Source organism: Acomys minous (genome assembly GCF_964271855.1).
Source record: "Acomys minous genome assembly, chromosome: 5".
NCBI lineage: Eukaryota > Metazoa > Chordata > Mammalia > Rodentia > Muridae > Acomys > Acomys minous.
The window spans coordinates 114263794-114287316 of NC_140494.1; the positions used below are offsets into that span (position 1 = coordinate 114263794).

The 23523-nt window shown below is 39.6% G+C and overlaps 1 protein-coding gene across 2 annotated transcripts in view; it reads left to right on the forward strand.

Moving 5' to 3' along the window:
- Positions 1 to 23523, forward strand: part of IREB2 (iron responsive element binding protein 2) — a 51026-nt gene that overhangs the window by 14457 nt on the left and 13046 nt on the right. For both annotated transcript variants that reach the window (XR_014779477.1, XM_084782953.1), the window contains exons 3-16: positions 2050 to 2215; positions 2983 to 3120; positions 4435 to 4653; positions 7952 to 8021; positions 8527 to 8710; positions 9508 to 9647; positions 13273 to 13444; positions 14758 to 14855; positions 17902 to 18018; positions 19040 to 19199; positions 20117 to 20252; positions 21830 to 21914; positions 22513 to 22669; positions 23196 to 23320. Coding sequence is in view for 1 of the 2 variants with exons in the window: in XM_084782953.1 (XP_084639079.1) it covers positions 2050 to 2215; positions 2983 to 3120; positions 4435 to 4653; positions 7952 to 8021; positions 8527 to 8710; positions 9508 to 9647; positions 13273 to 13444; positions 14758 to 14855; positions 17902 to 18018; positions 19040 to 19199; positions 20117 to 20252; positions 21830 to 21914; positions 22513 to 22669; positions 23196 to 23320 (1967 nt within the window). In the remaining variant the exon portion in view is untranslated. The remainder of the gene's footprint in view (positions 1 to 2049; positions 2216 to 2982; positions 3121 to 4434; positions 4654 to 7951; positions 8022 to 8526; positions 8711 to 9507; positions 9648 to 13272; positions 13445 to 14757; positions 14856 to 17901; positions 18019 to 19039; positions 19200 to 20116; positions 20253 to 21829; positions 21915 to 22512; positions 22670 to 23195; positions 23321 to 23523) is intronic.

The following is a 23523-nucleotide window of genomic DNA, read 5'->3' on the forward strand; positions in this document are numbered from 1 at the left end:
AGAAGGAGCTGCGAGGTCTACATCTTGCTCTGCAAGCAGCAGGAGGAGGCTGTGTGCTACACTGGGCATCTATGACTTCAGAGCCCACCCCTACAGTGACACTGCCTCCAACAAGGCCACACCTCCTGGTGGTGCCACTCCCTATAGACTAAGCATTCAAACACATGGGTCTATGTGGGCCACACCTATTCAAACCAGCTTATGCAGCTTTGGTTTCAAGAAGGGATAAGTAGCTTTATTACTCAGCTTCTTTGCTTCTGTTGTACTCACATTGCCATCCACGTCTATGTCCCACGGCATCACAAGCCAGGCTGTGAATATATTTTTCATTTGTGTCTTAACCACTGAACCATCTCTCCAGCTCCTAAAACGTCTTAATTCAAGGCAGTTCCTTTCAGCTCCATTTTCCTTCGAGGAGGCAGTGTTTCAGCCTGGAGATAATAGAACGCCAGGATTGGAGTTTTAGATGGGATGATAGAAGAGGGGTCAGGGAGGGTTTCTCTCTGGAGTTAATGCTTGCCCTTTTCAGCTTCCTAAGTTTTCTGTCCTTATCCATAATTAGTATGCCTGGTCTCCAGAAAGTCTATACTCCTGATGGGATAATCAAGTAATCTGTCATTTCCCCCACACTCCTTTTCTTAGCAGTATGGATGCCTTCATCTTCTGCTCCACTGAGTGACCCTGGTTTCACTGTCTCTGTCAGCCACTGTCCTGAATCTCTTAACCCTTCCACCTGTGTTGGAGACTGCTTCGTAGATTTCATGGTTTTCTAATTTTTGTTTATACTTGTTTTATAGAACACATCTTCCATTGAGCTGCTTAAGAGAGCGTGATACTTGGGGAATAAAATGGATGTAGTTGATTGTTTGCCTCTGTATAAATTTCAGGATTGAAAATAATTTTGACTTGGAATTTTGAAGCATTGCTACATCATTGTCCAGCTCTACTGTGCCCACACAGAAAGCTCAGGTGGTCCTGATTGCTAATGTGTTTCTGGTACTTGGTTTGCTTAGTCCATGAGCAGACATGTGTATCGTTTCACACTGTTCAAAATTATGTTGATTTGGCTCCTTCCTGTTGGCTCTATCTATGTATTATTACATGTGTGTGGTGGTGGTTTGAGTGAGAAGTGTCTCCCATAGGCTCAGGTTATTTGAATACTTGGTTCTCAGTTGTACCACATTTCAGGGAGGTGGCGCAGCATTGCTGGTGGAAGTGTGTCACTGGAGTCAGGCTTTGAGATTGTGTAGCCTCACCCTCTATCCCGGTCACTGCTTGCTGCCTGCATTTGAATGTGTAATAGGTGTTCTAATTTTATTCTGTTGCTGTGACAAATGCCATGCCCCAAAGTAACTTACAAGAGGAAAGGGTTTAGTTCATATTACGTTTCTAGGTCACAGCCTATATTTGAGGGCCGGAACTTAAGCAGCAGCTTGAAGCAGAAGCTGTTGAGGGAGACGCTTTCTTTCTTGCATGTACTCTGGCTCACTTTCTTCTCCTGCCTGGTGATGGCACTGCCCACAGTGGGCTGGGCAATTGACAATCTAGACGGTCCCCAACATTTATACCTACAGGCTAATCTGCTGTAGGCAGTTCCTCAGTTGATTACTCCAGGCTGTGCCAAGTTCATGGGATGAGGGAGCTTGAGAGATGGCTTAGAGGTTAAGAGCACTGACTGCTCTTCCAGAGGTTCTGAGTTCAATCCCCAGCAACCACATGGTGGCTCACAACCATCTGTAATGTAGTCTGATGCCCCCTTCTGGCATGCCGGTGTTACATGCAGGCAGAACACTGTATACATAATAATAAATAAATAAATCTTTAAAAAAGAAATACTTTCACTTTATAGATCACCTCTCCCTCTGCTGATTGTTCCTTTAAAAAAATAAAAACACTAACTGGGACAGTAGGGCTGTCTTCATTATTGTATTTAGTTGATACTCCGTGTTTTTCCATATATTTTTATATTGGGGATCTTGCTATTGTAATTTTTGCAGTGTGTAGCTATGACTGTTCTCTTGTTTATAGTAATATTTTATCTTGAATCAGATATTCTGCCTTATTCAATACGGGTCCTATTGGAAGCTGCTGTACGAAACTGTGATGGATTTTTAATGAAAAGGGAAGATGTTATGAACATTTTGGATTGGAAAACCAAACAAAACAATGTTGAAGTGCCCTTTTTCCCTGCTCGTGTTGTTCTTCAAGATTTTACGTGAGTAACAGCATCATTTTACATTACTTGTATTGCAAGTGCAGCAGTCTCTAACTCGATGGCCTCGCTCCCACGTGTGGAGTCCCACGTATGAGATGACTTGGTTAAAACTCTTAAGCCCTATCATTCATTCCTTCCATCACCAAATAAAATGCAGATTCTTTACAGTACCCTGAAAGACTGACCCTTTCTGTTCTGGCTGCTTATGGGTTATTTATGGAAGTGTGGATCTTTAACTAAATGTTGGGGAACGTCCCCCTGACCCACTCATACAAGCCTACTTTATGTGCCGCTGATGTGTGGTATCTCCAACACGTTGCTGCTTAATGTATATGTTTCTGTTCTGTAATCGTTAATGTGTCCTATTTGCCTTGTCCTTGATATGAAGAATACTGACATTTGGTACATGTTTGTTTCATATACACATATTCAGGTGGATACATGCAAAATGGTAAAAGGCTATTATGAATAGCTTTGCGATATGCAAGAGCGGGGGATGAGCCTAGAGGAGAGAATTGCGTGTTCTCTGGTGTTCTCTTATACCTCCAAAGTCTTCTCTTCGGTTGTTTTTGTTTTGGGCAGTTCTCCTCCTGACCACTGAAGGTCTCAGATATTATTCAGTTTTAATTCTCATTAAACCAAGCAATATGTATAACTTCATATCATAAGTACATTGTCAGAAATAAATATAGACTAGTTTTTTTAAAATGTAGACAAGTGAGTATTAAGCAGTTAGACCTGTAATTTGACTGTTCTTTATTTTTTAGTGGAATACCAGCAATGGTGGATTTTGCTGCTATGAGAGAAGCAGTGAAAACTCTTGGAGGTGATCCTAAGAAAGTCCACCCTGCCTGTCCGACAGATCTCACAGTTGACCATTCTTTACAGATTGACTTCAGTAAATGGTATTGTAATACAGACATGTGAAGTGGGTAGTGTGGAGGTGGCCCAGAGTAAAGCCTCTTGTGCTCAGAACTGACTAGTACATTAAGAAAAACCAGAGGGATTCATGGATTAGTGTAATTTTCTGTACTTATTCTGAGTCTAAAGCTATTTTCATATTTATATATTTCTTTTACAATGTTTGACAAAAGTAACTTATAATTTGCTTTTCGGAATGAATATCTCAACTACATTCGATCTCTCCTCTTCCTCCTCCTCCTCCTCCTCTTCTTCCTTCTCTTCCCCCCCCCCCACCCCACCCCCTGCCCTTGAGCGCATGCACACTCTCTCTTCCTCTTGCCACCCCCTCCCAGGCTGGTGTCAAACTCCTGCCTCTTCCTCCCAGGTGATGGGATTATAGGCGTGCACCATCACAGGCAGCTGCAGTTTCTTTCTGATTTTTAGTTTACTTGCCTTTTAGAGCAGATCTAAAGATTTATATTTAACTAGTGATTGAAAATGCTGAGTTTACTAAAGCTCTGTTTTCCTTCCACTGAAAAGGCAGACTAGAGAAGCTGTCTGTCTCTGCCATCAGTCTTCTTCTTACATTCCTTAGAGTAGTGGAATAATACTGAAATTTATCCTAGCTCATGAGAGATTCAGTACCGTGTATTAAAACTGTATGTTCTTATGTGAAAAATATATATTGTACTTGCTCAAAGTTTTTCACATTGGCATAGAACACGTAAAAAATGATTATGCACCGGGCATGGTGGTACTTAACCTTTAATCCCAGCATTGGGGAGGCAGAGACAGGCGATGGCTGTGAGTTCAAGGCCAGCCTATACTACAAAGTGAGTCCAGAGCAGCCAGAAATACAAGAGAAACCTTGTCTCAAAAAAACCAAAGGGGGAAAAAAAGATTATGCTAGGTGTGCCTTTAATCCCAGTACTCAGGAGGCAGAGGCAGGGTGGATCTCTGATCTGCATAGGGAGAGAGGTGTGTGATTATGTAAGGTATTTAGGATTATGCTTTTTCCAAAGGTAAACTACTTCAGTATCGGGTAGTTGAGAGAGTTGAGACAGTATCTTACTGTGTGGCCAAGGTTAGCCTTGAATTCCTGTCAGCCCTCTTGCCTTCTAAGCACTCGGATCACAGGTGTGTGCCACTATCCTACCTTATTTTTGTTCTCTTTTGTAATAGAAAATACACCTAACATCAGGTTAAATGTATATATTCTCTGGACTTCACTTTCAGATAGTGTTGATATGAATTTTTTAAAGCTAAAGTTTCTGTCACTTGTAAATTATTATTCTGTTTCCTTTTTGGAATAATAGTGCAATACAGAATGCACCAAATCCTGGTGGTGGTGACCTACAGAAAGCAGGAAAGCTCTCCCCACTTAGAGCGCAACCTAAGAAGCTTCCGTGCCGAGGCCAGACTACCTGCCGGGGATCGTGTGATTCTGGAGAACTAAGCCGAAACTCAGGAACATTTTCTTCACAGATTGAGAATACGCCCATCCTGTGTCCTTTTCATTTGCAACCAGTGCCTGAGTATGACAATGTTTCTGTCGATATCTTTAGTGCCAGGTTATTTGTCAGTTAAGAAAGTCATGTTTCTCCGCCTGATTACTATTGCATTACCTTTGCAGCTTCGGTTCTAACTTGCTTTCTGTAGCCAGGCTGTCTTGGAGTGCTAGATAGTCTTCCCGCCTCAGCCTTCCAGGTGTTGGCATTACAAACGGGCACCACCATTCTCAGCTGCTGAAAAGTTGCACAGGTTTGCTCTTTGTTAGTCAGTTATCAACTTTTTAAAAATTAGCAAGCTGTAGGGATGGTTTAAAGGTCGGAGCACTCGTTGCTCTTGCAGAGCACGGGGATCTAATTCCCAGAACCCACAACCGCTCACAGCCATCTGTAACTTCCAGTTCCAGGGAATCAGATACCTCTTCTGACTTCTGCAGGCTCCTGCATACGGGTGGTAGACACACACACACACACACACACACATATACACACACACACTCATGTATACAAATAATGACAAATACAAAACATAGAATAAATAAATGCATTTTTTGTTTAAGAAGTATTAAACCATTTCAGGTTTAAGTAGCTAAGAAAAATATTCACACATGCGTGATGAATGCCAAATGATATAATAATTTTGTCTGTCTTTGAATTGGATCTTTCAAGTTCCCTGTATTTCTAAAATCTTCACTTAGTGTTTCTATAAAGCTTTAGGTTATAGGGATAACCAATACCCTTCATAAGGATTAGTTATGCTCTGACTCCTTTGCTTTACAGTTCCAACAATTTGTTTGTTTTGGTTTTTGCTTTTCAAGACACCCGCCTATTTCCCCAAGGGCTGGGATTACAGGCATGTGCCACTGTGCTCAGCTCAGTTCCAATTTTATGTAATAACTTTTTATGTTAGTTTATTTTATTTTTTGGTTTTACAAGACAGGGTCTCTCTTTGTAGCCTTGGCTGTCCTGGACTTGCTTTGTAGGCCAGGCTGGCCTCGAACTCACAGTGATCCTCCTGTCTCTGCCTCCCAAGTGCTGGGATAAAAGGCATGGGCCACCACCTCTGGCTCTAATAACTCCTTGTTTTTAATAACCACTTTCCCTGATTGTTAAGAGTGTGTTGGCTTGAGAGAGTAACACCTTTTGGGGAAGGGGCAGGGGTCGTGTTCCAAGACAAGGTTTCTCTCTGTAGCCTTGGCTTTCCTGGAGTTGCTTTGTAGACTGCTGGCCTTGAACTCACAGAGATGGAGAGTAACACCTTTTATACATAAAGTAGCATTGCTTCAGAATGACTGATTTAAGAAAATCTTTATTTTATTTCTTATGTAATATCTATTTACCTATATGAGTTTAAATGCCCCATGTACATGCAGGAGCCCTCAGAAGCCAGAAGAAGGTATAAGACTTTTTAGAACTGTAGTTACAGATGGTTTTAAGATGCCAAGTAGGTGCTGGGAACTGAACCTGGGTTCTTTGCAAGGGCAGTATGCTGTCTTTAGTACTGATTTTTGTTTTGTTTTGTTCTGTTCTTCAAAACGGGTTTTCTGAGTAGCCTTGGCTGTCTTGGAGCTCTTCTGAAGATTAGCCTGGAATTCACAGAGAACTGCCTGTCTCTGCCTCCCAAGTGCTGGAATTAAAGACTTGTATCAGCACCTCCTGACCAAATTACTGATTTTTAAGTTACTATCTTTATAACTACAGAATAAAATGTTTACTGTGGTATTTTTATTTCCAAAGATATAACACAATATAACTTTTAAAGATAATTTTTAAAAGATTTATTTATTTATTACTATGTATACAGTGCTCTGCCTGCGTGCATAACTGCAGGCCAGAAGAGGGCATCAGATCACATTATAGATGGCAGTGAGCCACCATGTGATTGCTGGGAATTGAACTCAGAACCTCTGGAAGAGCAGTCAGTGCGCTTAACCTCTGGGCCATCTCTCCAGCCCTTAAACTCTATTTTGATTCTAAATTTCAGAATATTAGTTTATAACTTCTGCTTGTGTGAAAATAGTGAGTCTTGCTGTTTGTAAATACATTGACAAGATGTTAATTATAAAATTTGAAGAAATGGAGGAGTTAGATAGTTCAGAGTTTACATTTGGCCCTGAAGTCACGTTCTGATCTAACACAAAAGATATTTTGTAGCACCAAGTGCTATGGAAAGTGAAATAATAGGAGTAGCTATAGAAAGTGTTCCTTAAGGACTGAGTAAAACCTCTACAATGTCCCATGGCTACCAGATTTGCTTAGCCATTAATTATTAAAAGCTTTTTTTTAAAAGTTAACAGTTAACAATTTTTAGAACCCAGATGACATACAAAAATTAACTTTTATTGATGCTCTAGAAAAGTTACCAGCTGCTAGTTGAAGTAAACAAACTAAGCAGTTTGAAATATTTTTTTAAAATGCCTATTAGGTTTTAAGAATTAGTCTGCTAAATAGTGGTGTTGTTTACTGCCTAGAACTGATTGTTGTTTCACTTCAAATAATTCATGTAAGCTGTATTTATAACCCAAGTAAAATACTTCAATATGAAACAGGCTTCTCTTCTAGGTGGGTTGAATAAAAGACGTTTGTGAGAAGATCTTTTTAAGCTGTAGGACGATGTTCATATGTCAGTAGTGTTACTTTTCATCTGCCTGTTTTAAGTGGCTTACGGACTAAGGGGTGAGAATGTGCACACTTTCCCCAGTCAGCTTAGTGATCTCACTGGCCTCCCACAGCAGCCTGAGCACAGTTTTGAGCACTGACGTGGATGCTGTCTTGTTACACTCAGTAAAATAATAGTTTTGTAGCTATCTTGCATGCTGTGTAAGGTGGAAAGCGTTCTGTTGAGAAAGAAAATAATTCGGGGGGGGGGGGGGGAAATAAAGCCCCAAGAAAATTTTACAAGGACTTTTAAAAAATGTGTAAGAATGAAGACTTAGACACAATGCAAATGATTTTTTTTGTTGTTGGGTTTTGTGGTTTTTGTTTTGTTTTTTGTTTGGTTTTGGTTTTTTGAGACAGGGTTTCTCTGTATATAGCATTGGCTGTCCTGGACTCACTTTGTAGACCAGGCTGGCCTTGAACTGCGTTCCTCAGCCTCCTGAGTGCTGGGATTAAAGGTGTGTACCACCACTCCCAGCTGTGAGCTTTGTGTTATTGGTTTTTTTGTTTTGTTTTGTGGTTGGTTTTTTTTTTTTTTTGGTTGGGGGGGTTTGTTGTTTTTGAGGGTTTTTTGGTTTTTTTTGTTGTTGTAATTTTTGTTTCTATTTTTGTTTTGGTGATTTTTTTAAAATAATGTGTATTTAATACCAGCTTTTCATCCTTTTAGACCTGAGACAGTGTTAAAAAATCAAGAAGTAGAATTTGGCAGAAATCGAGAGAGGCTTCAATTTTTCAAGGTATAAATGATTTGGGGAATTCTTGATTAACATTTATAAAAGCCTGTTACTGTACAGTTTTTATACTTACACTGTGATTAACAAAAGCTTTATAAGTCATGGGACTTTCTTGTACCATATTATTGAAAGTTCTCATATTTGGCATATTTAAGCAACAATAATAAAAAATAATGAAAACAATAGCTGTATTGTAAGTGAACTGTGGCTAATCGTGTTCGTTGGCTTTCTTTGATTCTTAGAGCATAGTCCTGGCCTAGAGCTTGGTGTGTAGTTGAGAATGGCCTTGAACTGATGCCTCGGCCTCCGTCTTCCCGAGCTTTGGGATCGTAGGTCTGCACTACTATGCCCAGCTTAATTTGGTTTTAAGGATCTTCAGAATGCATAGGGTCAATATCTGTGGGTTTTTAGTATTTATTGCAAACTTGGGGAGTTTGCTGTCTTGATTATGCATACAAAGGTACACAATGTACTAACACTATGTCTCTTCAATCCAAACAAACTACAGTGGAGCTCAGGAGCTTTTAAGAATGTGGCAGTCATCCCTCCTGGAACTGGGATGGCCCATCAAGTGAACTTGGAATATTTATCAAGAGTAGTTTTTGAAGAAAAGGACCTGCTCTTCCCAGATAGCGTAGTTGGCACAGACTCTCATGTAACTATGGTGAATGGATTGGGGATTCTTGGGTGGGGTAAGTAAGTATATTTTGTTTCTTGTTTGGTTTGGTTTTAGTTTTTGGCTTTTCAAGATAGGCTTTCTCTGTGTAGCCTTGGCTGTCCTCGAACTCACAGAGATCTGGCTGCCTCTGCCTCCCCCGAGGGCTGGGATTAAAGGTATGAGCCACCATGCTCGGATTATTTGGTTTCTTTTTAAGAAGAAATACCAAAACATCAGAGGATGTAGAGCCTCTTTGCGATTGTTTTTTCATCATAGCAACAAAGGAACAGACTTAAGAGTTTGTGAATTATATAATAAAGGTGATTTATGAAAAAACAAATTGTACAATGCCCTCACAACACCACTGCCAGGCAGTTACCACAGTGGGTATTGGTATGGTCTATGGCAGTGTTGATGATGGCTGCCATGTCATTCTTAGAATCCTTCCTCATTTCCTGCTGTCTTCTTACCAATTTAAGAGTACCCTACTTTGCAATTTTTAGAGTATTATAACTATTGGATTTTTTTTTCCTTCTGTCTTGGATTCAATTTATTCGACTAAGATAGACATAGACTGGGTTGTATTCACATCTAGGTGTTGTTCACTGAACAGTGCATAACATACTCATAAAATGCTGATTAAACTTACAATAAAGGTAAAAATACCAGTTTTTTCAATTACGTTAGTGAAGTCATCCCCTTGAAGAAGGTTCGGGTCCTTGTAAGATGCTATGTAAGTCAGGTTCATGAAACATGGGAGGTTTTTAAACTGTACGTGGCTAATTTAAATTGTTTACTGTCCCTTGCTGATACACTTGTCCTTCTCAACAGGAGTTGGAGGCATTGAGACAGAGGCAGTTATGCTTGGCCTGCCAGTTACTCTTACTTTACCAGAGGTGGTTGGATGTGAGCTTACTGGGTCATCCAATGCTTTTGTTACATCCATAGATATTGTCCTTGGCATTACAAAGGTAAACTCAAATTATAGTTGTTCCATGACTTACTTATTAAACATTTTCTTTCCCTCTGCCCACCCCCGCAGAGTTTCTCTGTTTAGCCTTGGCTGTCCTGGATTCATTTTGTAACCAGGCTAGCCTTGAACTCAAGAAGATCTGCCTGCTTCTGCCTCCCAAGTGCTGGGATTAAAGGCATGTACCACCACTGCCCAGCCTTATTGAACATCTTTATTTAAGTGGAGCAGAGCAGCCCCACAAGAGCTCAAACTTGGGATTTATGCCTCCATCCTTATTTCTCACATTTTAGCTATATCACAAAGGTTTCATAGTAATTATAACAAATGTAGTATATAGTATATACTTTTAAGTACAAAAAAAGTCATTGTATACTTGTTACCTGTCAACACATTAATTAAATAACCTCATTACACGCGTATGAGATAGTTACCATTGTAATTATTTTAATCGAGAAGAAATTACATGCAGCCTAATCATTTATCACAGGAGCACAGAGCTGAATACTGAGTGGTAGACCAAGGCTTCTGATGACCCAAGCGTCCATGCCTTTAACAGTTATACATCATTGCCTCAATAAATAATTTGTTGGTCACATTGATTTTTTTTTTTAAAGGGTGGCGCATGCCTTTAATCCCAGCACTCAGAAGTCAGAGGCAGGCAGATCTCTGAGTTTGAGGGCATCCTGGTCTATAGAGTGAGTTCTAGGACAGCCAGGGCTACACAGAGAAACCGTGCCTTAAAAAACAAAAGAAAAGAATATTACATTTATGCTAGGGGTGATGGCACATGCTTTTAATCTCAGCACATGGAAGGAGGTCGGTCTCTCTGAATTGGAGGCTGGTCTGCTCTGTATAGCAAAATCCAGAACAGTTAGGACTATGTAGAGAGACCCTTTCTCATAAAACACAAACAACAAAATGTCATATTTAGCATATTCAGTGAAGAAGCCAGGTGTGGTGCAAATGCTTTCATCCCAGCGCTCAGGAGACGCTGAGACAGGAGGATCCTGAGATAGAGGCCCGCCTCCAAAAACAGGAACGCTTTATGTGCACGTGTGTTTCTACATCCATGCTCAAGCATGTGCAGGTGCTGGCGGAGGGCGCGCTGTACCTGTAGCTGTTCTGCTTTTGAGACAGAATCTCTCACTGGCCTGTCTCTGGGTCTGAACCTCTCCAAGTAGGCTGTGCTATCTGGTTTCCCAGTGCTGGGATCACAGCACACGCTGCCATACTGTTGGGTATCAAGCTGAAGCCCTTATGCTCACTAGAAGCAGTTTTACTACTTTACCAACTGTGCTATTTCTCCTGTCCCTGCCTTCAGTATTGGTTTTTGTTTTTTCTTCCTATTTTCTTGTTTGATGGATTGATTGAGACAGGGTTTCTCTGTGTGGCCTTGGCTGTCTTGAACTTGCTTTGTAGACCAGGCTGGCCTTGAACTCACAGAGATCCGCCTGCCTCTCCCTCCCAAGTGCTGGGATTAAAGATGTGCGCCACCACACCTGGCTAGTATCCTCAATTTTAAAAAGATCACAAAGTTAAAATGAGAAGTGTACAATTTACTCCTACTTACATATTTACTTACTTTGTGTATGTGTGGGTGCATGTGGAGGCCGTGAAGACAACTTTTGGAAGTTGGTTTTCTCCTACCATGTGGGTCCCAGGGACCAAACTCAACCAGGTTTCATAGCAAGCACCCTAACACCCTGAGCCATCTGACCCTCCTCCCCAAATGTAAAACAAAAACAAAAACCCTCTTTCAAAACCGTAACTAGCTAATGCTTTAAAACCTATCCGTAGTAGAAATGTGAGAGTGTCAGACTAGTCCACTATCAGCTTTAACAGTACTTAGACGTCATATGAAGCTTTCTTGGAACTTGTGGGGAAAAAATTGCTGCATATGTTTATATAGTGAATAATAAGTTGTACATTGCAATCTTAATTTTTCTGTTTTCCACTAACTTTAAGTTCTGTATAAATATTGTTTGCACTTGAAACGTTTCACACATAATTCCAGCTTCTCATCAGTTTTGGTTAAATTATTGGTGCGATAACTGTGGAAATGCTACACGCGGTCAAACAACAGTGCCGCCCTCTCAGTTACAGTAGTGATTCTTTGTCCCTAGCTGGAAAACACTCGACATCTACACGCGGTCGAACAACAGTGCCGCCCTCTCAGTTACAGTAGTGATTCTTTGTCCCTAGCTGGAAAACACTCGACATCTACACGCGGTCGAACAACAGTGCTGCCCTCTCAGTTACAGTAGTGATTCTTTGTCCCTAGCTGGAAAACACTCGACATCTACACGCAGTCAAACAACAGTGCCGCCCTCTCAGTTACAGTAGTGATTCTTTGTCCCTAGCTGGAAAACACTTGACATCTTAGTAAAATGATTAATTCAGTGCTTGCTGGCAAAGATCACAGAATTAAATTGAAAAATGCACGATTTACTCCTAAAGGAAGAGAAGTGTACTACTATGATTTTTTTAAAAAATTGTTCTTCAGACATCCTAAGCACACAAGGGCTCCAGAAGTCCTGAGTTGAATTCCCAGCAGCCACATGGTGGTTCATAACCATCTATTAGATCTGGTGCCCTCTTCTGGCCTACAGGCACAACATTGTATACATAATAAATAAATCTTAAACAAACAAACAAACAAACTACACGCACTACTTTCAGATCCTTCTGGCTGTTTTTGCTTAACAGTATTATTGCTTGTGTGGCTGACAGCTTATTGAGAGAGAATCTTCATCTGTTATGTGTATTTATTGGATATATTATTTCTCTGTTGAGGTCCTGTTCTTTTTATGGTCTTTATAGGATTAACCATGTTATTTTCCCAGAGACATATTGTGGCACTTCATTAATTTGATGAAGGCAGCTCTTGCCCTAATCTATTTTTCTTTTCAAAGATTTTATTTTTTTATAATAATATAATCTTTGTGTGCTTTTGTGTTCATGAATATGGTGCCCATACTGGTGAGGAAAAGGTGTTGAGTCCTCTGGAGTTGGAGTTAAAAGGCCATTGTGTATAGCAGCATATACTTTTAAGTTCCCTATATAGTTTCTCTTATGAGTAGATTATTATTTCATAAACTATAGAATGCAAGCAATGGTTACAACACCATTATTTTATGGACTGTTAAGAAAATGGGGGGGAAAAAAGAAAAAAAAAAAAAGAAAATGGGCTGCCAGCTTTGTGGGCACTCTGAGGAATCTTAAGATTCTCTGATTTCAGAAACATTAATGTGAAGAATGTTTTCCTGAGCATTCAAAAGTTTGTTTTGTTGTTTTGGGAATAGTGTCTCACCATGTAGCTAGCTTTGGCTACTGTAAAGATCCATCTGCCTCTGCCTCCCAAGTTTTGGGATCAAAGATGTTAGCCCCATGCCCAGCTCCTCCTCTCTCTCTCTTTTTTTTCTTTTTTTCCCTTCCTCCTCCTCCATACAACAGACCACTCTTCTAATTACTATTTTTCTTAAAATACCAGTAAAACTGGAACGAGTTTGTTTCATATAATAAAAGACCTTATCATTAGTATTGGTTAAATTTTTAACTTTATATAGGAATTTATTCTAATTTTATTTTTGCTGACATTGTGTTATTTTGCATATCCCTAAAAGCACCTCAGGCAAGTAGGAGTGGCTGGAAAGTTTGTTGAGTTTTTTGGAAGTGGAGTTTCACAATTATCTATTGTTGATCGAACTACCATAGCAAACATGTGTCCAGAATATGGTGCTATCCTCAGCTTTTTCCCTGTTGACAATGTGACACTACGGCATTTAGAAAATACAGGTAAGAGGATATAAAATGATTGTATTTCTATTGTAGCTGCTTGATAGTACTTTATAATAAACTACTATTTCATATATGCTATTGGATATTTATGAAACTGTCGTATTTTGAAACAGGGACTCTCTAATCTTAATAGATGTCCCTAAAAGAATCCTCAAATCCTAGTCTCTTGTGATCCCACAACGAGGAACCCTCCCACCTGGACTTAGGAGAGGAGCAGCTGGACAAGAGTCTTCTGCATGAGGAGCAGTGTAGGGTTCCAGGGTCAAGGTCTTTGTGTAGCTTGGTGAGCTAGGCTCTTCTATCACTCTGATCATTATAGAAGCCGCCTTCAAAATGATTCTTGGTATTTCATAAAACTACTGTTAGTAAATCTTCTTTTTTCTCTTATGAAAAAATCATTGTTGAGCTATGCATCTAATTAAAGATATATATAATGTTCTTTAGTTTGCAGGCATATTATTATGAATGAGAAATCAAATTGCAGATAGTAGATTATATGATGTTCTTAAAAAGATGTGTTTTCTGTAAAAGCAAAACATTTTCATCTGGATTTGATGGTAGGTCATTCAAGGCAAAACAGTACTTTTTTTGAGAAGCTGGCACCCGTGTTCTTAGGTGTGTCCTTCCTTATGGGAACTTCTCTATTAACCCATGTCTGTGTTAAATTGTCTTTATTGAACTCCAGCTTTGTTTCACCTCATTAGTTACATATCGTCTGATTTAAGATACTAATGGGGGTTTTTTGTTTGTTTGGGGTTTTTTGTTGTTATTGTTTTGTTTTGTCTTGTTTTTTTTCTGTATAGCAGACAAGCCTAAAATTTAGTGGCTTACAAAAGACTGGTAGGGCTGTTTTAGCTCTGGTAGAGCGCTTGTCTTACACCTCAAGGTCCTGGCCAATCAAACCCAGCAATAATCCTTTATTGCCTTGTGCTTTCGGTGAGTCAATGATTTAAGTCAGGGCACAGCAGGAAGAGCTTGTTACTGCTTTGTGTCTAGGGCCTCAGCTGCACAAGTCACAAGCTAGTGTCTGGAATCATGAAGACATTTTCACATGATTGTCAGCTGTGGGTTCAGGGAGGGTTGTCAGCAGCACATCCATTCGTACGTGCCAGTGTGTTGTGTCGGTGTGGTTTCCTCGTGTAGTCTTTACTCCAGTAAGTGGTGGCCTGTCAAGGGTGAGTGGAGCAAAAGACAAGCCGAAGTAAACATGCGAGTGAGTGCTGCTTAGCTCTTGCTCACCACTGCGGTGCATACTCTTAAGATCTCACAAGTCTTTAGTACATTTCACTTTTGCTCTTCCTCTTTTTTAGGTTTTGACAAAACCAAACTTGAGTCAATGGAAAAATACCTTAAAGCTGTGAAATTGTTTCGAAGTGTTGAGAATTCTTCAGAACCTGAATATTCTCAGGTATATGCAAGTAACTCACCTAGGAGTAATCAGAAGGATGAGTGTTTATGCTTGGCCACTTAGGTTTGAATCCTAGTTCTAAGTGTTTACTAGCTAGGTGATTTTGGGCAGCATACCCCATAGCGTTCTTACATTAAATGCAAATATATAGAGCCGTTCCAGCCATGGAGTAAGTGCTTAATGAATGGCAACTGCTAATAAGAAACGCCATTTGTGACATAATGAGTGATAGCTGTTAATAAGAAATTCCATTTGTGATGCATTATTTTGATTTTATAATAACATTTACATAGATTCTGGTGGTAGTAAATGTTGCAACATTTTGTGAAATATACCATTTTGATTTATATTTAACTATGGAAGGAGGCCCACAGGGGCCAGAAGAGGACACCAGATCCCCTGGAGCTAGAGTTGAGCGAGTGCTGGCAACCGAGCTTGGATCCTATAAAAGAGCAGCATATCCCCTTAACCACCGAGCCATCTCTCTCCAGCTCCCAGTCTAGCTTTGACTCTAAATTCCCTTCCTGGTTCAGGATAAGCATCGTAATATTCCTACAGCTCCACAATTGCAGTTTTTATGATGTCTTCATTCAGTTTATGACTGTTGTGCACTATTCTACTGTGACATGGTCTTAAATGTGAAAGATTATCTATTGGGTATTTTTGATGCCATAAATAGAATTCACATTCAGGAAAGTTACTTTTGATAAAATTATTTTCTAGAGCAATATATCAAGGATTGATTTGCTGTTTGTCACCCCCCCCCCACCCCAGGGTTCTTTTTTTTTTTTTTTAACCCAGCTTTGGTTTTCTTATATTCTTATCTCACATAGTCTGCTATTGAATATTTACATGTCTGTATTTTCCCTGACTAGAACAGAGTAATTGCCTTGAAGACTGGAACTCTGTTTTGATATTATGTCCTAGTTTGTAGAACTGAGACAGAGAAAGATGTGGGAAAGAGAGAAGAAACAGAATCTGAGAGTGTGTGTTTGAAAGTTTGTTTATTTGTGGTACGATCTCGAATTTGAAGCTGTGCTGCTACCTCAGCCTCTTGAATGCTGGGGTTATAGGTATAAAAGCCACCAGAGCTGGGTTTGTTTGTTTGTTTGTTTGTTTGTTTTTTAAGAACAGTCTTGAAAGCCAGAATAAAAGACTAAGAAATCAATTTTGCAAGAATCTGGAAAAATCTTTTAACTTACCATCTTCTTTTCCCTTTGATTTCTGTTTAATTTAGTGCATTGTTCACAGTTTTGGGGGAAAATGGCTAGTAGAGTAAAAATGAATTGATTGCTTACTTAAAAAAAAAAACCCTCGCCAGTATCTGAGGATGCAGCTCAGTTGGTAGAGTACTTACTTACCGTGCCTGAAGCCCTGGGTTCAGTTTGCAGGCTTGGTCACCCACACCTGCAAAGAGGCCCATCTTCAACTCTACATAGTAAGTTCAAGGTCAGCCATACGCTAAACAAATACAAAACACCCTAGCTGTGCCAAGGATAGGCTCACACTTGGAATCCCAGGACTCTGGAAGCTGTAGCAGGGGGATTGTAAATTCAAAGCCAGTTTGGGCTGCACTGTTCAAGATCAACCTGGGCTACATAGGGTGCCCATGTTTTAAAACAAAAACTCCTCCACTTTAAACTCTGACAATAGTTAGAAATAAAGCTAAAAATACATCAAGATGTTGATTTAAAAAGAAACTAATTAGGGATGGGGGAAGTGGGAGGGAGGGGACTGTGATTGTAATGTAAAGTAAATAAATTAATTAACGATTAGGTATGATCAAGATACATTGTATGAACTTCAGAAGAACAAATAAAATATTTTTAAGAAAATAAAAAGAAAGAAACTTCTTGGGGCCATAGAGATGATTTAATGGGTAAAAAAGCATTTGCTGTTCTCACAGAGGACCCCATTAGGTTCCCAGCACCTGTATGGTGTCTCTTAACCATCTGTAACTGCAGTTCCAGGAGATCTGACACCCTCTTCTGGCACAGGTACCAGACACACATATGGTACACAGACACAATGCAGGCAACTAATCATACATATAAAAGAAAACTAAATCTTTAAAAATATATTCCTTCAGGGTTTACTTAGGTCAAAGACTAGGATCAGCTGACTCCATTAAATACAGTAGGATCTGCCAGAATATTGTTGGCTATTAAAGGATCATGAGACTGTAATGAAGAAGTATCAAATATACTATACCCAACCACATAAAATACACAAAGGAAATGATAAATATTTGGAGAAATAAATATCTGATTGGAAACTGAGACTTTAACAAAACTAATGATTTTTTAACCAAGAAATAAAAGCTTGCTCATAGGAACCTAACTAGTAAGATCCTCTGGAACCAAAAAGAGAAGGAAAACTTTGTTTGCTATGTTCCCTGCATGGACTCTGTTGACCAGGGATCACGTGTGAGGTGACTGGGGAGAAATGTTTACTAACCATTAACTTTGATCTCAGAATAAGGCATGGATGGAATTAGAGCTCAGAGGCACGCCTTTAAAATCCCAGCACTTGGGTGGCCGAGGCAGGCGCATCGCTGTGAGTTCGAGGCCAGCCTGGTCTACAAAGTGAGTCCAGGACAGCCAAGGCTAACACAGAGAAACCCTGTCTAAAACAAAACAAAAGAAAAAAGAACTCAGAGGCAGTGAGTTGATGATTAGCAGAGCTTCTCCTTCATCACTGCACAGGCGTCTGTGCGTTGTGACAGTGGTTGTGGGTTTTTTCTTGTTGTTTTGGACAACCTTATTTAGCCCCAGTTGGCTTACCATATGGGCCTGTGGAGTACCTGGATTACAAACAGTGCACCATCAAGTCTAATGCATGCACGCTGGGCAAGTCCTCTAGCAACTGAGCTACAGCCCCAGTCCCTTTGGTATTTATATTTTTAGAGAAAAAACATGAGGAACCATGTTTCTTATAAGTTGTGTAAAATAAATGTGTTCATTCTGCTTTAAAAAGTAATGTTTGTGTTTGTATTTATACTTAGAAATTCTGATCTCCTCTCTTCCTCCACTCTGTGTTTTCCTAGGTGATACAGATTAATCTGAATTCAATAGTTGCATCTGTCAGTGGTCCAAAAAGGCCTCAGGATAGAGTTGCTGTAACGGATATGAAAAGTGATTTTCAGGCTTGCTTAAATGAAAAGGTAAATTATTTTATTGTTACTTTTATGTTGTGTGCTAAAATAATAAATAGTAAAGTGCCAACAGAGCTTGGTATTGAGTCATGAATTCAGTCTACTTATTTTCTTCTTTTTCCCCCATTATGGCATATGCCAGCAGCCTCGTGAGGGTCAGAGTTTGAATTAACTTAAAATAATCAAAAGTTAATAAAGTTAGGTTTCTTAGTCACAGTGGTCTTGTTTCAAGCATGTGGCACAGACAGCATCTACATCACTGAAGAGCGCTCTGTTGAGCAGAGCAGAGCCACTACAGGTTCCTCTGACTTACACTAGGAAGAAGTCAACAAAGACGGAATAACCTTAGCTTTGGGGGTTTCTTTTCTTTTTTCTGTTTCTTTGTTTCCTCTTTTTTTTTTTTTTTTTTTTTTTTTTTTGTCTTGAAAGTTACGGCCTTTTGTCACATGCTATTAGAAAAGGCCAAAGTTGGCTTTGTCTCCCAAACCTTTTTTTTTTTTTTTTTTTTTTTTTTTGGTGTTTTGGTGTTTTGGTTTTTCGAGACAGGGTTTCTCTGTAGCCTTGGCTGTCCTAGACTCCCTTTATAGACCAGTTAGCCTAGGCTGGCCTCAAACTCACAGTGATTCTCCTGCCTCTGCTTCCTGAAAGGCGTGTACCACCATGCCCAGCCTCATGGTAAATCTTGTTCCTCTCTTCTGCACTCACCCAGAGTCCCTGGAGCAGATCTTTAGACCAGGAAGAGTTTCTGCCATGTCTTGAGAATTCCTACAAGTAGGAATGGATAGGAAGTGTCCGAGTTAGGACTGGATTCTGGGTGGTTGCTGTAATCACTTAATGCAGAAAGTGTTGCTTATGACACCAGTAGACTCCTCTTGTAACTATTCAGATCACGCGTAAGATAAACGGCACTTCTGAATGGTGTAGACCTTAAGTGTCACGGTAGAACTTTGACTGCTAAATGATCAGATGTCCAAGTTGTGTTTCCTGTCAGTCTCTACAATGTCTGTACTGTTTACATACAAATTCATAGGTTGGATTTAAAGGCTTCCAAGTTGCAGCAGAAAAACAAAGTGATACCGTCTCTATTCATTATGATGGAAGTGAGTATAAGCTGTGCCATGGGTCCGTGGTCATTGCTGCAGTTATCAGCTGTACCAATAACTGCAATCCGTCTGTCATGCTTGCTGCAGGTAGGTTGGTATTTATGACCACATTTTCTCTCGTGTAAACTACCATTTGCTTCCCTATTATAGTCATTTCTCTTCCTAAGATGATATATCTGGGTTTGTGTTTCTTATTGAGGACACTGATTTTTTTCTTTTGTTTTGTTTTTCGAGACAGGGTTTCTGTGTGATAGCCCCTGCCTGTCCTGGACTTGCTTTGTAGACCAGGCTGGCCCCTAACTCACAGAAATCCACCTGTGTCTGCCTCCTGAGTGCTGGCATTAAAGGCCCCAGTGACATTGAAATTTGTAGCTAAGTTGTTTGGAACTTTTAATTTGAGTTATAGTATTTTTATTATATAGAAGGTAATAAATCTTTTTTTAAAAAACTGTAGTTTGCATATTTGTCGATTTTAAGTTGTATCTGTCTCTTTAGTGAGTTTAGAAATAATGCTAATCAGCAGGTATTGCTTGGGGTTTTTCCCACCAGCTTGCTATCACAGTATACTTGGTTCCCCTTAGGCAAGTGAAGGATTATTGACAAATAGTGTCAGTTTGTATATGCAGTGACAGTTCTTGGTTCCTATAAAACTGTATAATCTGTTAAATTCCTCTTTGTTTACTAGGATGATGGCATTAATGATTCAGTCAGTAGCAGTTATATATGACTATTGTTTTTTTCTGTTGGTGTGATGCCATGGTGCCAGGCTAGCTCCTAATAATTTGCAGCATGATGGATGATTTATCTACTAAAAATTTCAGTCTGTCTTCAGCGAACTGATTCAGTAGAGTAAAATGCACAGAGTAATGATAGTAAGTTAATGAGTTTGAGCTTTTTGCTACAAATTGCAGTCTAAGATATTAACATACCCTTTTCTTGCTTTTTATTTTAATGTGAAGGATGCAAAGGTACTTTGTCATAGTCATTTGTTGATTTTTTTACAGGTCTTCTGGCTAAGAAGGCTGTTGAAACTGGTCTACGAGTTAAACCTTATATAAGAACAAGTTTATCTCCAGGCAGTGGGATGGTTACACATTACCTCAGTTCAAGTGGAGTGTTACCCTATCTTAGCAAACTAGGGTAAGTTACATTTATTTTTATTTATACCTAGAGTGGTATTCAGCAGGTGTTTATTTGGTAGGAAACAGAGAAGATAAAAAGGAAAAATACTTGTTGTAAGAGTGAACAGCCCCCTCAGAGTACCTGTACAGGACACACCAAGACACACAAAGCAGATTTTTTTTTTCCTACCCAGAAAAGGGGGGTGGAGGCTGCAAAGGCAAACAGCAAGAAGGTGATTTTTTTGCAGGAGTGGGCTTTTAAGGAGAAAAGAGGGGGGCTCTGTGCTAGTATGAATTGATAAATCTTGTTTGGACGTGTTAGCCAAATAATGAATTTTCATTGTTGGACCTTGGCATTTAGTCTCAGGAATGAGTTGAGTCAGTGGCCAAAAAAGGGACTAAAGTTTGGGGACTAGCTTTAGGAATCTAATCTAGTGGTTTTTAGCCAGGGGGAGAAGGAAAGTGAAAGGCAAAAGGAAAGTGTCAGTGCCATATTTGCCATGGACGAGCCTGCTAAAGCCCTTCCCTTCTGTTCCCTTGCCATTATCACATAATCTTGTACCTACTGTGCAGATACTCGCTGGGAATAGTTGATGAGCAAGCCGCTTGGAAGTCAGGTACATGGTCTGCAGCTTCAGGACATGGGAAACCAAGTCACAGGGAGAAGTACCCAATTCTTACAAGTCACATTCAGTTCAGAAAATAATAAAACAAGTTGTATTGATTCAGTTGAACACATCTTTTAGTCCCAGTACTCAGGAGGCAGAGGCAGGCAGATCCCTGTGAGTTTGAGGCCAGCCTGGTCCACAGAGTGAGTCCAGGACAGCGAGGACTGCACAGGGAAACCCTGTGGGGTGAGGGAAGTGAGCAGGTTGTCTTAATTCAGGTTTTGCAAAAGTACTGGGTCCACAATATGCTGGTCAATTTAACTGTAAAGCTGAAGAGACACGTAGCTTTTATGATTCTTGCATAGCTTTAAAAAATTGATAACAGCCTAATTTTTGGAAAATAATAATCTTATAAATTATCAGTCCTTTTGAAAGCCTCATAAATTTTAGAAATTTCCTTTTGCTTTTAGAACAGCAGCCAAAGTAATTTAGAGGATTGTTTGTAATCTTATGTTGGAATTGCTGTCACAGATTCTTCTTAGATGTAAGTGCTTAAGTGTTGAATACTTTGCTCCTGCTGGAGTGCCTCCTTAGCCTTTTGGGACCTTTGATAGACTCTTGTAGTGAGGTCTTCCTGATGCTTTAGAGTCTTAAATACCTTTTGAGTGGAAGCACACCATGATTTTTAAGGGTCCTATTACAGTGCTAGATATAGCAGAGGAGCTTTGTGGTGTTGTGTGATAGATAGTTTTGATCTGGTACAGATGCTGTAGATATGATTTCCATTCAGTACAAAGAACATGCTAACAGCAAGACTTCAATGTTTAAAATGTTGAGATTAGTATGTTCTCATGCTGCAAATAGTTTTTGAGTAATCTTACTATAGTAATGGAAATGAAGAGATAAGACTTGTTCTTTCTTTACAAATATGATAGGCTATTCAGTCATGTTTCACTTTTTTTTTTCATGTTTCACTTCTTAAATGCAGATTTGAAATAGTTGGCTATGGGTGTTCAACATGTGTGGGAAATACAGCACCTTTATCGGAAGCAGTTTTGAATGCAGTAAAACAGGTAAACATCTAAGTGCTATTTTCTCCCGTTGGTTTTTTGAGATAAGGTTGCTCTGTGTAGTTCTGGCTGTCCTGGACTCACTTTGTAGACCAGGCTGGCCTTGAACTTAACAGAGCTCTACTTGCCTCTGCCTCTCAAGTGCTGGGATTGCAGGCATGCACCATGACAGGCTATAAGTGCATTTTTATTGTTGTTTGTTTTTTTAATAATACTTTATCATCTACTTAAGCACCAAGGTTAAAAAAAGAGGTGCCGGTAAAAATAGCTAAGGCACATGGAGAACGAGCTTCTTTGACAGTTGCCCCAACTTGTTTTAACTATATCTTGTTAGTAAATTACAGAAAGTGTACATTAGTGTGTGCATTGATGTTTAACTTCCAACTCTTTCTAATACAAAGAATTACTTCTGCATTTTAAAAATAACTCCTTAGTAATATAAAGAACAATTAAAGTTTATACGGTTTACAGTTCTGTTCTTCAAACTTAGTGATGCTTTTGTTTGACTGGCTCTCAGAACTGTATTGTGTAAGTTAAATTTTATAATTGTGGAAGAACATATAAGCGCTTGATTCAAATATATTTGTTTTCCCCTCCTTAGGGTGATTTGGTTACCTGTGGAGTTTTATCTGGAAACAAAAACTTTGAAGGTCGTCTTTGCGATTGTGTTCGTGCCAATTACCTTGCCTCTCCACCCTTAGTGGTGGCTTATGCCATAGCAGGCACAGTAAACATAGATTTCCTGACAGAGCCTTTAGGTATGTTTTCCTATATAGTGTCTGTCTGTCTGTGTGTATACTTGTGCACACTTTCTCCCAGAAGTTGTTAAGACCAGATTCTTGATATGAAAGAAAACATGCAATGCTTATTCTTTTCTTTTTGGTTTTTGGTAGGGTTTTTTGATTGTTTGTTTTTTAGTTTTTTTGAGGCAGAATCTCTCTGTGTTACCCCTGGCTGTCCTTGACTCCCTTTGTAGACCAGCTGGCCTCGAGCTCACAGCGATCTGCCAGCCTTTGCCTCCCGAGTGCTGGGATTGAAGTTGTGTGCCACCACGCCCAGCACTTATTACTTTCTTATGTCATCCATTCTTCTGTAATTAAGGTTGCTGTGAAAAACATAAAAGATGGGTGTAATTGGTTCTCACTACTTAAACCTGAAGCACAACCCTGTTGTGTTAAATCACCTACTTGATTTCTTTGCCTTGTTTTTTAAAACAAGAACTGCTTTGAGGAGGTGGTGGTGTTTTAGTATGTGTACTGAGTACCATGTTAAAACCTTGAGCAGGGACTGACTCCACGGGCAAAGAGATTTACCTGCATGACGTTTGGCCTAGTCGAGAAGAAGTTCTTCGGGTGGAAGAAGAGCATGTGATATTGCCGATGTTTAAAGCACTAAAGGAGAAGGTAGAGGTAAGAGGTGGGGTGTTGTTTGTTGTTAGGTTGTTTTGTTTTGTTTGTCTTTTCTCTTATAGTTTTACGTGTGGACAATATAACATAATCTTTCTATCTGATGAATTTCTCAACTAGGCTGAGTGTCATGCCTTTGGCATATATCTTATTTTGAAATCTAGATTCCAGATAAAAGAAAAAATATATACAAACTTTGTATTTCA